Source organism: Ailuropoda melanoleuca, chromosome 7 (assembly GCF_002007445.2).
Source record: "Ailuropoda melanoleuca isolate Jingjing chromosome 7, ASM200744v2, whole genome shotgun sequence".
NCBI classification, from domain to species: domain Eukaryota; kingdom Metazoa; phylum Chordata; class Mammalia; order Carnivora; family Ursidae; genus Ailuropoda; species Ailuropoda melanoleuca.
In genome coordinates, this window is record NC_048224.1 from 94,503,071 (window position 1) to 94,520,514 (window position 17,444).

The 17,444-nt window shown below is 35.1% G+C and overlaps 1 protein-coding gene across 3 annotated transcripts in view; it reads left to right on the forward strand.

Annotated features, from left to right (window-relative positions):
* Nucleotides 1-17,444, forward strand: part of PCDH17 (protocadherin 17) — a 96,646-nt gene that overhangs the window by 64,470 nt on the left and 14,732 nt on the right. For 2 of the 3 annotated variants that reach the window (XM_034665270.1, XM_034665271.1), the window contains exon 4: nucleotides 11,882-11,965. The exons of the other annotated variant lie outside the window; for it this stretch is intronic. In XM_034665270.1, the coding sequence (XP_034521161.1) occupies nucleotides 11,882-11,965 (84 nt within the window). The remainder of the gene's footprint in view (nucleotides 1-11,881; nucleotides 11,966-17,444) is intronic. 3 annotated transcript variants of the gene reach the window in all.

Consider the following 17,444-nt stretch of genomic DNA (forward strand, 5'->3'; position numbering starts at 1 on the left):
TTCCAGGGAAACAACAGGCAATTATTTCTGCTTATGTTACTGAAAACACCCAAGAGCACCATATTGTGTTTTGAACAATTTACAATACTAATTTTGAGTACTAGCTAGTGAAATGAATTCACCTGTTTTACAGAAATCATTAAATAATGTGACCCCCTTAAAAACTATTCTAATATATTGTCTCTCACTCTGAAGCTGATTCATTCAGGTCATAGAGCTGTAAAAATCAGAGATGTTGCCTTGTAAAATGGCCTTGAACACTGCCAAAGCCAGTTTTCAGAGCTGAAGAACTGAGCAGTCACCTTCACGCTATGTAGCATATATTTATGAGGGGGGGAAAAGTGATCTTTGGCACCGTGTGGAAAGTCAGAATAAAATGTACCAGCTAATCATTTCATGTCAACAATTGAAAGGAAAAAAAATAGAAAAGCCTTGACATCTTTATTTCCCCACTCTGATTGAGTTCTATGTAAACAGAGCTCCATTTTGACAACTGTTTAGCTCAAGGCGCAGATTTGAAGTATTAAAGATAATGGCAGATTTATTAGATTAACTTTTGCCAGGATCTTTTCGTGTCCTAGATAATTACTAGCCATGGTACATTTGAATGGTTTCAGCGTGTGTTATTGTAATGTGTGCATTCCCTTGTAGGCATTGATGTTGTGTCAAAAGAGATATTAGAGAGTCTGTATTTAGTTATGTTTCATTGATTTGTGTTTTTAAAGTTTGTGTGTGTGTGTGAAATAATTCATATCTCTGGTTTATTTCTTCCCCAAATTAAAAAAAAAAAAGGTGAGGTTTCCTTTCTATTAATTTCCTGAATTTTAAAGAAACTATTCTTTCTGTTATCTTTCTAATTTTAATTATTGATCTGTCATTCTTTGATTACTCAAGTGAGCACCACCAGAATCGCTTCATCAAATTTGCACACTATATTTCTCCCGTTTTGTATGATTAATTCATACACTCTCTTTGCATACTTGCATTTTCATTCTGGATCTAATGCCTTTTTATCCTTCTTTTATTTTTATATGTTGTTTTTTACTAGCTGTTTTACTTATTAGATTTTTTTTTTTTACAAGGCATGTTTTTATCACTACTTTTTTATAACTCTTAATTTGGTTTAAAGGTTTTTGGTTAGCTTAGTATTTTGTATGGATTTTCCTAACATTCCCTTATTTTTGTTTGTGGCAGTGTGGATTTTTCTCACAAAAGCAGTAAAGGTTTTCTTTTTCATTTTTCCTTTCCTTTCCTTTTCTTCTTCTNTTTTTTTTTTTTTTTTTTTTTTTTTTTTTTTTTTTGAAAGAGAGAGGGGTAGGGCAGAAGGAGAGGGAGAGAGGGAGAATCTTAAGCAGGCTCCATACCCAGCATGGAGCCTGATACGGGGCTCCATCTCATGACCCTGAGATCATGATCTGAGCTCAAATCAAGAGTTGGACACCCAACCAACCGACTCACCCAGGTGCCCCAAGCAGTAAAGATTTTCTATTGCATTTTTCTATGTATGTAGTTGAAACATCTTTTAATTCAGTCAATAAATATATGATTTACAATTTTAAAGAATAAAAATTCATGTTAGTTTCTAGAAAAAAATGCTAAGATTATTGATCCCAAATAAGATTTTTTTTTTAAAGATTTTATTTATTTATGTGACAGGGAGACAGCCAGCGAGACAGGGAACACAGCAGGGGGAGTGGGAGAGGAAGAAGCAGGCTCTCAGCGGAGGAGCCCGATGTGGGACTCGATCTCGGAACCCCGGGATCATGCCCTGAGCCGAAGGCAGACGCCTAATGACTGCGCTACCCAGGCGCCCCCCAAATAAGATTTTTATCTGTTTTTTTTTTAAATGACTTTTTCAGAAACATATCACAGGATGTTAACCTTGGTCTTTCTTTACTTTCTGGATAGATTATCATTTGTCAATATTTACCCAGAAAAAATCTCTGTCTACACCTGTTGTCCAGACATAATCATTAATAGTGGTCTCTATCATTTTCAAAAATATCCTTGCTTAGACAATATGTTATGTGGTCACCTATTATTTATGAGTGACTACTACAAAAAAAAACACAAAAAGAAAAATATAGAGGAATATAGAGTGAAGGAAAAGAACTATACTTGGGATCAGGAGAGTAATTTTTATTTTGCTACTAACTATTCTGAATTTCAATTTTCTTACCTGGAAAATAAAGACATTTTATTGCATGATCTCTAAACCTCTCACCATTAAAATATAAATTACCACACGTAATTACATTGCCCTTGAGATTCAAACTATACAAAGACTGTGTGTGTATATAAACAATGGTTGCAAGGAAAGAAATTTAGATGCTTGATTTACGAGACGGCCTGATTGTGGGAGGGAATACTTGCTTTCTTTTTTTTTGGAGTTGTATTGATATTGTCCAAATATCTTTGGAAAACTATAAACTCAGTGTGTCATTGTAACTATTATTCTGTATGTGAGCAGTAGGTCATATACATGGAGACCTGAAATAGACTCTAAGAAAAGTTCAGGCAAACAATTCTGAAAATGAGGCTCTTTCCACAATGTTCAATTAAGAGTTAAATAAGATGTATTTTTTTGAGTCATCATTTCTTTGAAGTTAATAAACCATATGTGAATAATGAATGGAAGCCCAAACCAGGACGTCTGGCCGGTTCAGTTGGTAGAATAGGCAACTCTTGATCTCGGTTGGGGTTGTGAGTTGGAACCCCACAAGGGTATAGAGATTACTTAAATAAACTCTTTAAAAAAAAAGGTCAAATGAAAAATAAACCTTCTTCATTATTTTCTCCCAGCATTAAAATACAGTGGAAAGAATTGTTAAAAATGGAACTTGATTAAAAAGTCAAAGAGAAACAAAAACTAGCATCACTTTTCCTAGTTTATCAAATTGCCTTGTGACAGTAGTACTTTGAATCCCTGATTTTTTTTTTACATAAATATAGAAGTATATATTTTTTTTTACATAAATATAGAAGTATGGTAGACATGGGACATCGTTCTAACTGTCACTCTGCTTCTAGTTTGTGCGTGGCCCAGGTCAAATCCTTTACCTCTCTGGTATTTCTTAGATTTTTCCACTAAAGAATCCCAAAAGGCAGAGGACAGGAAATGCATACGTACCTCTCACAACTGCTAGAGGTATTGGATTCTCAAGTTCTAATTTTAAAATACCCATAATTTAGTTTTCTGTTTTATAATGTTTATTTTAACAGAAAATACATGATTTAAATTGTTTTCCATCTAGTCGTCTTCTTCTTCAGGAAAATGTATCTTATCTATTTTTGTGTATCTCGAATACATTTCCCTCTTAGAGAAGTATAGAGACAGAACATCAGTGTTTCTGAAATTCCAACTCCATTCATTCCAAAAATGCCCTAGAGGGAAAGAATCATATATTTATGGCCTTTTCACCACAACTGTGTAAATTAATACCACCCCGAAAGATTATGTGTCTTATTCATTAGATGCTTGAATTTGGGGTGAGAAGTATTATATTGAACATATTAAAAATAAAAACGACAAAAGTAATGGTATGTTTTGCTCTGTTATGCTCAAACATCGAGTCCCAAGATGAGTGGCTTTCACTTCCGTATGGTACTTTCTTTGACTTGCCGGCACTGCCCTGGCGTTACAACTTAATGGCAGCATTCCCTGAGTGGTTTCTGTGAACTGTTCTAAGTGTGTTGCGTGCATGTGCTCCTGTCATCTTCACCACGGCCCAATGAGGATATCCCCATTTTGCCCACGAGGAAGGGAAAGAACATAGAAGTGCAGCAATTTGATCCAGAACAAATACCATAAGACATTAGATCCAGCTATGGGGTTTGCCAAATTCGATCTCTGCCCTTCCTCATTATTCTAACTGCCAAAAATTATTTATATTTGTGAGAATGCAGTTTTAAAGACTGAAATTTTCAACTCCCCACCCAGAGCAGATAGCTAGAATCAGAGCTGGTAGGGCTGTCTCATTGCCTGCATTGTGCTCTCGGGTAGTGAAAGAACTCAGCAGCGTCACATGCAGCTGCATGTAGCAAGACAGGCAGTGCCTGATTTATAAATGACCCACATACACAGAAGAACACTCTCCCTTCCTCATTGTCTTTGCCACATTCTGAACCCCTGCTGCTGACTGTGCCTTCAAAAAGCGGGGAAAGGAAATAGCTATTAGAAGCAGGCACAGCCAGGGATGCTGGCAGGCTCCCAGGTGACACTGGCCTTTCTGTCTCTCTGTAAAAGTGTGTATGCATCTGTGTGAATGCAGGTGCACGTGTGTATTGCTGTGTTCCACCTGGTCGTGTTTCTGTGTCCCCAGTTTACTGTGATCAATTTTCACAGACAAGACCGTTAACTAGTTTTGTAAATGTTACTAATTTTGTGAAGACATGGACTCTTTGGCCAAGAAATTCATTAAAAAGGTCATAAAAGGTGCCTTATTTTTCTGTAAATTTTGAGAGAATTAGGAGTGTATTAAGTCACATGAATCTGGATAAATTTAATCAGGTTGCTTTCAAATTTGTATGTACAACCTGTACCAGATATGAACTGTGTGGCAGGAAAGAGAGTTTTCTTGAGGGAGGAGAAACCTTTAGGTAATTTGGGAGCATAGCAAACTTACTGAGGGAGTAAATAAACTCAGGTGATATTTCTCGATTGGGAAAGTAAGGGAAGTCTAATAAATTGAAGGGTGGAGAAAGTGTGTTAAATGGAAGGAAAATACAGAAGAGAGAACAAAGGAGATGGGAAGAAAACAAACTTTTCCTCATACATCCTCATAGAATCACTCTCAGCATCTGGGATGGAGGGAAACAGCTCTGTTCCTCCTCCACTTCTTAGTATGTTTTATTGTTCCTTGTTGCTAGGACTTCAAATTAAAGCTAGAATTAGTATTCTTAGTGCTATAGTCAGCCACCCTACGAGTTAAGCAGTTTTTTGTAAACTAAACTCAGAATCTATTTTACTACGGCTTTTTAAGGTAAAATAAAATAAAATGCATTTTGAATTCCAAAGTCAGAAAAAGGAATAAACTCTCAGAATATAACTCATTTGTACTTGTGCGTACATATAAGCTTAGTAATTCAGCTTGCACAGTGCTCTACTGATGTTTGCTTTCTGTTCTAATAAGAATGTTGACTTACCTTTTTCCTTTTACTGTCATTGTTATTATTGTTAAAGTTAGGAAATTCACAGAGAACTTTCAGATAAGATTTTCTTCTGACTTAGTTGGATGTTTTAATATTCTTAGATACCTGTCCTCTTATTTCAAGACTAAAATGACTGAGAATTCAGGTACATAGGTTTGTAATCTCTGAAATTTAATCATAACCCGGCCTGTACCTCTCAGTGTACCATTTTGTTTTGACATCAAAGTAATATGGATTAAATGATTTCCCTCTTCTCTGTAGCCATCGTCAAAGATAATAATGATTACATGGCCTATTATGCCTTCATGGCTTTTTGGTAAGCATTACAGACTATGAAATCTGCTCACTAAAGCAATCGAATAGTCAGCTGAACTTTCGTAGAAAACCCAAAGTGCGTCAAGTATTGTTTCCCTTTGATTATAGTTCTGATAATATAAATCAGTTTTTAAAATTTAATTTTGCATTCTTTTTCCGGGTCAGCATAATGATTGAGAGCCAAATAGCAAGGAAAAACTAATTTAATAGCTCTTTGCTATTGTAAAGCCCAGCTCAGTGACTCAAATCCCTACTAAGAACCCACTGAAACCTAAGATGTAAGCATGGTACTTAGAAGACATTATTTGAAAAAAAGTGGCAGGGGATAATTTGCAATGCTGCAATAAAGCATGCATTGATTTTTCATTTAAAGAAACTAAAATAACATGGCAGAAATATTCAACTGTGAACAGTATAACAAAACAATAAGGGATAAATTTCTTGCATTTTTGTGTAAGATACTAATGTCAGTTTTCACACACCATTAGATTCAATCACTTTGAGAGATACATAACTTGGATCGATTCTTAGTCTTTGCACTTTCAAAGGGCACACAAATACTCAGTAACTAACATGCACTGAGATATATATATACTGGATACCATATATATATACATACTGGATACTATATATATATACTATATATATATAAAAAACATTTTTTCATTTTTAGGTAGTTCCAAAACGGATCAGTTATGAGATTTGGTTCCATTTCTTTGTAGAGCTATTTGATATTTAATGTTTTCCCCTCCTACAGCATTTGCTTCCTTTCATGAAGTAGAGTGCTGCTACAGACTGAATGTTTGTGTCCTTCCAAAGTTCATATGATGGCTCAATGGTGGAGCCATTGAGAATGGGATTCATGGCCTTATAAAAGAGCCTCCTTCCACCATGTGAGAAAAGACAGCCTTCTGTGAACCGAGAAGTGGGTCCTCTCCAAAAACATTGAGTCTGCAGGTGGCTGGATTTTGGACTTTTTCTTAGCCTCCAGGACTGTGAAAAAGAAATTTCTGTTGTTTATAATCACCCAGTCTATGGTAGTTTGTTAGAATAGCCCAAAAGGACTAACGTAAGTATTTACAAAAAAAAAGATGATTTAATATTAATATCCTGGGACATAAAACCCCAAAGAAAAATAATATTTGTGTGTGTATGTACTAAATTAACTTAAAAAGAAATGTTTTTGCTAATAATTCATATGACTTTCTAATGTGCAGTATATTTTGGTGAAATTTAGTATCATATTTCTTTTTTTTTAAGATTTTATTTATTTATTTGGCAGAGAGTATAAGCATCAGGGAGAGGCAGAGGGAGAAGCAGACTCCCTACCGAGCAGGGAGCCTGATGTGGGGCTCCATCCCAGGACTCCAAGATCATGACCTGAGCCAAAGGCGGACACTTAACTGACTGCACCACCCAAGGGCCCCTAGTATCATATTTCTTAAGGGAAATATATTTCTGCCTTATTTTTTCCCACTTAAATGAAAAATCAAGGCAAATGCTGCCCATGCAAGTATAGAAGTTGACTATTTTAATGTTTATGCATTCATTTTCCCAAAAAAGTGGAAAAATTTATTGATATATGTCTTCGGATAATGCTAAGTAAGTTTCTGACTAAAAACATACATGTATTTTAGCCATATTTTCATATATGGAAATAAGTTTTCTCCTTACAAGAGACTTTTTCTCATTTGTTAATCCAAATACGCACGTATGTGCACATGCCTACAGTCACATTTTGTCTAAGAGCCCACTAGTATGCATGGAAATTTTAAGTAAAGTTACCATACACATGGTACTGAAAATGTGATTAGTATACATAAAAATCAAAAGAAATAGAAACTAAAGAGAGAAGTCTTAGCAATCTTAGGAAATAAGTACAGGGAGCTATTAATGTGCAGGCATTTTAAGAAAATACTCTATTTCGGGGACCCTGGGTGGCTCAGTCGGTTGAGTGTCTGTCTTTGGCTTGGGACATGATCCCTGAGCCCTGGAATCAAGCCCTGCCTCTGGCTCCCTGCTCTGCGTCTGGCTCCCTGCTCCCCAGGGAGCCTGCTTCCCCCTCTCCCTGCTGCTCTTGCTCTCTCACTCTCTACGCCTCTCTCTCAAATAAATAAAATCTTTTTCTTTTTTTTAAGAAAATACTCTATTTCGAAGTACTTCATAAGATATGGATAATCTTACACACACACACACACAGATTTATTTTTCCTGGGTGATTTCAGTTAAGCCTATACTCGGTGGCATCAATTTTACTGGCATATGGACTCATCACTTATGTCAAATTTAGTTTATTTATGAACCATAATATAGAAGACAACATTTTAATTCATTCATATCAATCTTGTTTTACTTTTGGAGAACGTACTTTTTAATTTGCCCCATTGTCATTCTCCACAGCGATTTTTTGCCATCTGGGTATTTTGTATTTTGAAGGTTGGGCTGCTGTAACAAAATACTACTAATTGGATGATAAAAAAAAAAACTTACAGAAATTTATTCTCTTGCAGTTCTGGAGGCTAGAAGTCCAAGATTAAAGTATTAGCAGGGCTATAACTCTCTCACAGCTCTAGACAAGGATACTTTGCCTGTCCCTAGCTTTTTTGTGGTTGCCAGCAATTGTAGACAAATCACTCCCATTTCTACTTCCATGGTCATATGGTGTTCTTCTTATATGACTGTCTCTTGTTTCTCTTCTTATAAGGAAGGAGGGCAGTCTTAGGATTTAGGCCCACACTAATATTAACTTAACTGACTTCATCTTAAGTATTTCTCTCTGCAAAGACCCTATTTCTAAATAAGGTCACATTCTGATTTTCTAGGTGTACATGAATTTTCCAGGAGCAGTATTCAACCCAGTCTACCCTCTGGACCCCCAAATTCACATCTGTCCCATTTACAGAATCCATCTACCCCCTCCCAATATCATCCAAATGTCTGAACTCTCTCTAGCATAATTCTAAGTCCCATATCTCATCTAAATAGCAACTAAAAAAGTCTCACATCTCAGTACCTAAATCAGGTGTAGGTGAGACTCTGGGTATGGTCCCTCATGGGCAACATTCCTCTGCTTTCACAGACCTATCAAACTGGAAAAGAAATGACCTGTTTCCAAAATACAACGGTGGAACAAGCATAGGGTAGACATTCTCATTCTAAATGGGAGAAAATTGAAGGAATAAAGGGGTTACTAATCTAAAGGAAGTTGGCAGTACAGCAGGAAAAATTCCATTAGGTCTCAAGGCCTGAGAGTAATTCCTCTGTGTCCTGATGCTCTATGCTCTAAGCCCTCATGACCCTCTGGGGCAGTAACCCACCCTTCCTGGTTCCCGTATCTGTGGCTGTACTTTAGAATTACTTTTCCTTCATTTTGTCTCATCTCTGTCCTTTTCAGTCCACATCAGCAGTGTTACATAAAACTGTCAATGACCGTTCGCCTTCTGTGGAGGTTGAGGGGATCCACATCATTAGAAAAGCGTGTTCTCCACAGATCTTTCCTCAGTAACCTCATCTCTAATCCTGACTTCTCGTGGTTGATCAGATCCATAAATCACACCTTCATCTCTATAGCAAACGGCTGTCTAGCCACACCCTTGTCCTTGTTTCCAGAGCTGCTTATCTGGATAGGCAGAAAATTTTCCAAATCAGGTTTAGTTTCTTTTTGCTTGTAAGTTCATTCCCTAATTGATCTCTTTGCTCTCACATTTTACTACAGCCAGAAAGGAGGAATCAGGCCGTATTTACTACACTTTGCTCAGAAAGCTCTTTAGCTGAATATTCAAATTACAATTTCTCCTTTTCACCCAACAATTTGGCCAAGTTTCCTGCCCATTTATAACCAGGATCACTTTCTACTGTCCAATAACATCTCCATCTGAGACCTTATGAGAAATACTTTTAACATTCATATTTCTATTACTTTCTGTTCTTGATGATAAAGCCACAATTATATCCTCAAAGATGATAGATACTTTCTCTCTAGCTTATCTCACTTCTTACTGAGCTCTGAGCAGAATCGTTTAGTTTTTTGATGTCTGTATTTCTTCCAATAGTCTCCTCAAGGCAGTCTAGCCTTTTAAAACTCATGCATCTCAAAAGTCTTCCAGCATATTACCATTACCCAGTTCCAAAGTCACTTCCACATTTTTAGGTATTTGTTCCAACAGTGCATCACTTCCGGATCCCAAAATCAGTATTGGAGAGCTGCCATGACAAAATAATATACCGGGTGGCTTAAAATAACAGAAATTTATTCTCTCCCAGTTCTGGAGGCCAGAAGCCCAAAATCAAGGTATCATCAGGTCCAGGCTCTCTAATGGCTCTCGAGGAGGATCCTTCCTTGCCTCTTGCTACTTCTGGTGGTTGCAGCAATGCTAGACATAATACTCCAATCTCTACTTCTATCTTCACAAGGCATTTTCTTTATATAGCTGTCTCTGTGTCTCAGTTTTCTTTTAAGAACATCATACTTTGGATTAGGGCCCACTCTAATCCAGTATGACTTCATCTTAAGTAATTACATTTGCAAGGACCCTCTTTCCAAATAAGGTCATATTCTAATGTTCCGGGTAGACATGACTACTGGGGGACAATATCCAACCCAGTGCACAGCCTGTATCTGTTTCCCCCCCTTTTAATTTCAATGAAATGTATTTTTCTAAACAAAAGAGTTCTATACCTTATATGGTTCTTGTTATATTATTTTAAAAATATATACTATGCTTTGAACATATCTAAAATATGTTAGATATTGATTCCTGAGTTTGGATTATTATCAAGTGAATGTAAAGTTCCTTTTGCATAGTAAATTGGTCGGTGGATAGAAAAAAAGTCCAATTTCTGGCAGGACTGAAAACTTGAGAGAATCATGTCAAACGCAAAAAAGACAAATGGTAACAAAATAAGAATAAATGAAGGTTGTAGACTATAAACTTTTCCTTATATGTCTTTGGCAAAAACTAGATTGTTTCTTCAGAATTTTAAATTGGGGGCGCCTGGGTGGCTCATTTGTTAAGCATCTGCCTATGCTCAAGGCATGGTCCCGGAGTCCTGGGATGGAGCCCCACATCAGGCTCCTCCTCTGGGAGCCTGCTTCTTCCTCTCCCACTGCCCCTGCCTGTGTTCCCTCTCTCTCTGGCTGTCTCTCTCTCTGTTAAATAAATAAAATCTTTAAAAAAAAAAAAAAGAATTTTAAATTGAACATAGTAACAAGGTGACTTACAGATTATTTTTTTCTGTAAACCAATATTCTATATATTCTGTATTCTCTTTTCTGTGTTAAATATCACAATAGCCATCATTTAAACATGTGCATGAGGCAGACTTATTTTCAGGTGTTTCCATCTGTTGTGGGAATATACTTTAAGAATGGGAGAGAAACATACACAAATTAAACACAAAGCTAGGGGAGAAAAGAAAAAAAATGAAAGAAAACATCTGCAGGGCAACAGTGTGGAAAAATGTTTGAGCTGCCTGTTATTAACTGCTCAACCTGTTTTACATTGGAATCCTGCATAATTACATTCCAGGGGAGGGGCAAACAACAGATGTTGAATAAAGGTTGAAAATAAGAAAAGGAGACTATTTAAAAAAATAAAGCTACTTTGCTCACCAACATCCTTTTTTTTGGGGGGGGGCAGGACTTTTAGATAGCAATCGATTTCATATACTCACTTTGCATTTAGATGCAAACAAAGTGTTCTCTTTTTTTGTCTAAGAAACTGATCAATTATACATCCATATCTGCCTAAGTTAGAGGTGCTTAAAAAGCAAAACAAGAACAAAATGCAGCATCTCTTTTAATTTTATAAAAATAACATATGTTGGGTAAAAAAAGAGTTGAAATTGTTACAGAAATATATATATTTCTCATTACTAAAGTCAATATGCTTTTAAAAATTGAGGGTTTCTCGGTGACTGACTGAAGAGCTAAATTTCAAATAGTCTGTCGTTTCAAGTTCCAGACAGTACACGTTGAAATTTCACTAGCAGTGAATATTTTTATTAAAGCCTTGTTCTCTAGAGATATTAAAGAACAGACAGTCTGCAACTGATTGGGTGGCCTGCTTATTTACATCTTCTACCCACTATTACAGAAGAGTTTTTATTTTATGTGGGATAAATAAATCCATAATCACAAGAGTATCTCTCCCATTGACGTAGGCATTTATACAGTTACTTTGCATTGTTTCTCTCTTGTCTAAACTGAAATACTCCCCCAAAGTGATTTTCTTCCAATAACACTAAGTTTTACATATCTGGGGAAATACCAATGACTGTGTCTTTTAGGGATTGATCAATCTAACGGATTTTATTATAAAAATTGCGATCAATAGAGAAGGATTCGTGATTCAATTGGCCCTTTTTTCCCACTTGGTTTTTCTATTTGTTAACTAAAAATATTTTATTTTTCAAGCATTCCCGACTTTGCTTTCCTTTGCTATCCTCACCCTACACACCATCACAACTAGACTTCAGTCTGTTGATCTGCTTCCTCCAGGTGAGCAATTTCTTCATCTGCTAGCTTTCTTCTCTGTGATCCGAATTTTACTTGTTAGATGATGGCACTCGTAAGACTAGACACACATAAATGCAGAACTTGTAGACTTTATTTCTTTAAAGGAAAGTAGCATAGCAAATAAGGAATTTATTCTATTATCTGTGCATCAGTACTATTAGTATTTCAGGAAAAGCTGTGTAACATTAAGGGTTGAAGAGAGAATCTAAATATTCATTTATATCAAGGTTTTTCACATTTATTGTTCTTCCATGAGTTTAAGTGGTCCAATTCTTAATTATTTAATGTAAAAAAGAATCACCGCTTATACAAATTTCACTTTGGCATGAGTGTAGGAAATGAGAGGGAAGAAATCGGTGGACTGGAGAGAAAGCTGGTATAAGAAAGGGGATTGATTATTTTCCTTGGATGTTGGTTGTGGGTACAGAGCAAACTATGTGACTGTTGCAGCCCAAAGAGAAAACTATGTTTCACCTGAGAAACTGGGCCTACAAATTCTTCTTTCACTTTGGACAGGCAATTACTCTCCATATTAGAAGTGTTGTTTTATGGAAATATATCAAAGAGTTCTTTACACATGACTTTGTAAAATCTGTACACATTACCCTAATACAGATTCCTAAAGGCAGGGCAGAACCCAGTTCCTGTCAATTATAACAGCTAGTGAAGCTCAAAATTAAAATCCCCTGAACTTGATAAATTTTGTCAATATCTTTTAATTTTGAAGTATGCTCTGGATGTGACTCAGATAATCTGGGAAAACACATTGAAATTTGAAATAACTGGATGGATTAAGTGAAAGACAGAAAGAAGTATCTATCTTAGGTGAAATTTTAGTTCATCATGTTTTATGTTTCTACGTCTGGGTTGTATATAGTCCAAGCCTGAGTCATTTGAATGGTTTCTGAGATATTTATTTAATGTAAAAATAAGATATTTGATTGGTTTCTGAGCAGTTTCATTTCTACACAAGGGAAACAAGCCAGTGCAAAAAATTGTTATATCAGGTTTTTGTGGTGCTTGAAAAATATACATGTATGTTATAGCAATCTAACAATTACTGTTATATTTATTTGTGTTGCTTTACTCATGCCAGAAAAAGAGAAAAGTTTGCATTATTTCTGTATGGAAATGAATGGGAATTGGAGAGAAAATACAAGTAAAGTCCTTAAACAGATAATGTCACAGTGAGGGGAGTTTTACTTATTTTTCATTCGGGGGAGGGTGGGGGAAAGTTTGACAAAGTGAGTGCATGTACATATACGTATATAAAATCCGTATATAAAATCATCCCTGTTATCCTTAAATAGTTGTGATTTCACATTCATTAAATTAAAAACAATTGGGAAAAGTTTTATTTTTCAATTCTGTGAAAATTAAAATTAAATTTAAGGATAACATTTATATCAAAGAAACATTTTGGCTTTTAGAATGTAAATTTCTGCACATTATTTTATGTGTTCTTAAAAATCTCTCTCTCTTAATCTGACATGGACTCTGCTCATGTGCACGTGCATGTACAGGTNTAGAATGTAAATTTCTGCACATTATTTTATGTGTTCTTAAAAATCTCTCTCTCTTAATCTGACATGGACTCTCTGCTCATGTGCACGTGCATGTACAGGTGTGTGCATGTACACACCTGTGCACACACCTGTACTTCATGACTGTCTACTAACGTGAAACAGAGTCATCTGGGAGCTAGGACTGAGTGTCAGGAAACCCAAAAGCTGTTATAAGGTGGATTAGGCCTTTATTTTTACATCCACTAAATAGTTCCAGAAGATTTTTGTCCTTAGGTAAGCCTCTTTCCATTCATTTCCATTTGGTATGGGAATGTGTTTTTTCATCATGGGTACAGAGGGTGCATATATATAAGCTTGCCTTTTTAGTTGTAGTTCTTTGTTAATAGTTACCTGACTATTACAAGTTATCTTATCATTTCAAGATTCATATTTTTACTATTAAGATAGTGAAGCTTGTGAGTATTTTCCATCCACATAAATGCTACAATAAAACTCTTCAGTTTAAAACTCAATTACTGGAGTTCAATGAATATAATCTTTTCCTATTTTTACACATATAGATTTCTTTGCTTTTTAACATAAGAGAATGATTATAGGTAATATAATCATTTTATAAATGATTATAGTATTGTTATAAAATAACAATACTAACTATATTTTTTGTTTAAATCACAGTTATCTCTCAAATACACAGTTCACATAGATACCACCTTTATGTTTATGGATAATCAGTAGATCAATGAGTTATTATATGTCAGACTATGAAATTTTAAAATAAATGATTAATCTTACAATGGATAATTTATGTTTGGAATTTTATGTAAAATTATGTGCAGATATATATGTTTTTAGTCATAAAAGCATCATTTCCAATAGATAAGAAGTTTTTATTTGCCAAGTACTTTTAACTTAATAATTTTTCTTTTTGCTATAATACTTATTACAATGACCATATTTACAATGATAATTAGGCAATTTTCTTTTATGATCATGTACATTTTTATCAATTCAGTGAATAAACACTAAAATACCTCTTTTATTAGAAATTTGCCAAATCAAATAGTTAAATTTTATTCCATTTTTTATTGGACCTTGGGTTTTAATGCCAGTTAATTTTAGATGAAGGAACATACTCATCTGAGCCAGTAAAATTAAAATAAGTCACCTAAAAATTTAATGTTAGGATGACACTCTCTCAGATTCAAGTTGTTCTCTCTTTTGGGCAGACGTGTTGTGATCCCAACTAGCAGGTTCCATATTCGCCAATGGACTCAAGTAATTAACATCATTCTAAAGGAATTTTAGGGTTCAGTTAGAAGGTTGCTGCCATTTTCCTAAAGACTGCAAAGATATTTACTTGGAAAGAAAGTGTACAAATTTTACTTGTTCAAATTTATTATTTTTTATATGCCAGAACTGCCTAAATAATTTATTTGGGCCAGATTATGGAGGATTTTGAACACCAAACTGAGTAGTTCTGATTATAGCAGTGCCCCTTACCCACAGTTTTATTTTCCACGGTTTCGGTTACCTGAAGTCAACCACACGGTCTGAAAGCAGGTGATTCTCCTCTGACATATCATCGGGTGGTCAGTGGTAGCCCTACATTACATCATAGTGCCTACGTCCCTCGCCCCACTTCATCTCATCACATAGGTATTTTATTGTCTCACATTATTGCAAGTAGGGTGCGTACAATACAATAAAATATTTTGAGAGAGAGACCACATTTCATATAATTTTTATTACAGTATATTGTTATAATTGTATTATATTATTATCAGATATTGTTGTTAATCTCTTGGTGTACCTAATTTACAAAAAAAGCTTTTTTTTTTTAAATAAACTTTATCGTAGGTATGTATGTATAGGAAAAAACACAACGTATAGTATATAGTATATAGGGTTCGGTGCTGTCCACGGTTTCAGGCATCCACTGGGGGGCTTGGAACGTTTCCCTGTAGAAAAGGGAGGACAACTGTAGAACCTTTTTCAGTAATGACCATGGAAATTGTTAGGCAGCTACTCAAAAATAGCATTGGCAGCACAAAGGATCACTTCTTCTAAGATTGAGCATACATATTTTTAGGGGGAGAGATTCAAATATAGCATGCCTGAAATTAAAAAAGACTGTCTCAACGAATTCTCCTTGTGATGTCAATATGAATTTCCTCTTAGATGATCTGGATTTAGACTACAAGTCTGAAAATAAAATAAGTTTTCATATATTTATTTCCCTGCTAATATTACTCATGGGAATATACTTCACTTTTATCATCTGTTCTTTGCTCCAGGTATGGTTGATTATCAATTAAATCACAGAAAGTACTCTCCAAGATAAGAAAGTATTTAAAACATTGCTGTAGACACCTTTTGATGTTTATACTGCATTATGTATGGATAAGCTTTCATATCCTTTAGAAACACATTTTTATCTTTGCTCTGATGCAAGGGTTGCATTCTCCAATAGCTTTTTGACTCTCAATTTGATTACACAGCAGGGTGATACAGAGGGACACATCTCCTATCTTTCTATATATGAATTTCCTGGCCTCTTCTCCCAATTTCTCCATTGCTTCAGTGCGCTTTAATGATTAAAAAATATTAAGGCTGTTACATAAAAAATGGCTTGTCACTGCCGGTAAAACCCATTACAAGAAACACTTCTGTATATTTACTCTAGAACATAGTATGAGTGTATTGATTTTGCTTAAATTTTCATTCTTAGGATGAGCCAATCATAAGAAATAAAAAACATCAGCTTCCAACAAACTTACACTAAAGGTAATAAGAACAGAATGGTTTTAGGGAAGTAATTCCAAGAACAGGCTTTATTTAAAATGTCAGTTATCTTTCCATTCCTACTCTTTATGTATTTTAAAACTATCCATAATAATAGTAGCAATAATTGTGGCTGTATTATCAGCTTGATGGTGGGAGGTGGCTTAGTAAGATCAAGACCAAATTGTTTAGGTTCAAACTATCTGTATTTCATTCTAAAGTTACCTTTGGGACACTATCAATTTCAATAGTTCTTTCAGACAAACTTCATTTCACAGAGGCATTTTTAGTGAAAATACATATTTATTGTCATTTCTGTGTGTATATGCATGCACATCAAGGACATGAAGCTTTAGTTTATTTTTAAATCGTAATATAAGTAATTTTTGTGGGAATCACTTATGGAGAAGTATAGTTTCATATATATTTCCCACTCATATAATGCACTTCCATAAATGTATTTTGTATTGCTTCTTTCTTTAAAAACGTTATGTTTTTAAAAATACTGATCTGAGCAAGGTACCCCTCTGTTCTTTCAGAACCTTGTCCATCTAATTTAAGGTAACTGAATTGAAACTTTAGATCTATCTCTAGAGTGGAGTTCTATGAATTTAACGAAAACCTTTTGGAGATTAGAATGTCATTGAAAATGTAAAAATATAAAAATTTTTCTGAAAAATCTATCTTTTGGGACTCCCAAATCCTATTGGCAGGTGTTGATTACTAAATAATAAGCAAGAGAGGATTAGTTGCATCTGAATTAACTCTATTTTCTGAGAATGTTAAAAATGACACCTGATTCTGTGTACTTGTCTCTAGCAATTGAAAACAAACAAGTGCTAGAAATAAGATGAACAATGGGATTTAAACTGGTAAATAGATATACATCCCAATAGAAATCAGATAGCAAGCCTGAGAGAAAAACGCTAATAAGACTATCTTGCTTGCTTCTTGTAAAGAGTTTGGCTTAATAGGCATGTTTTCATTGACCTTCCTTCCAGGATTACCACTTTGCTGGGAGGATGACTTGAATTTTAGATGTATTCATCCGTGTCATCAAAAATGGTGTCATTATCTGAGATGGGGTTAGCGAACACAGGCAATAAAAGCATAAGAAAACATCCTCTTTAAAGATGAAGGATAGTAGTGTATTT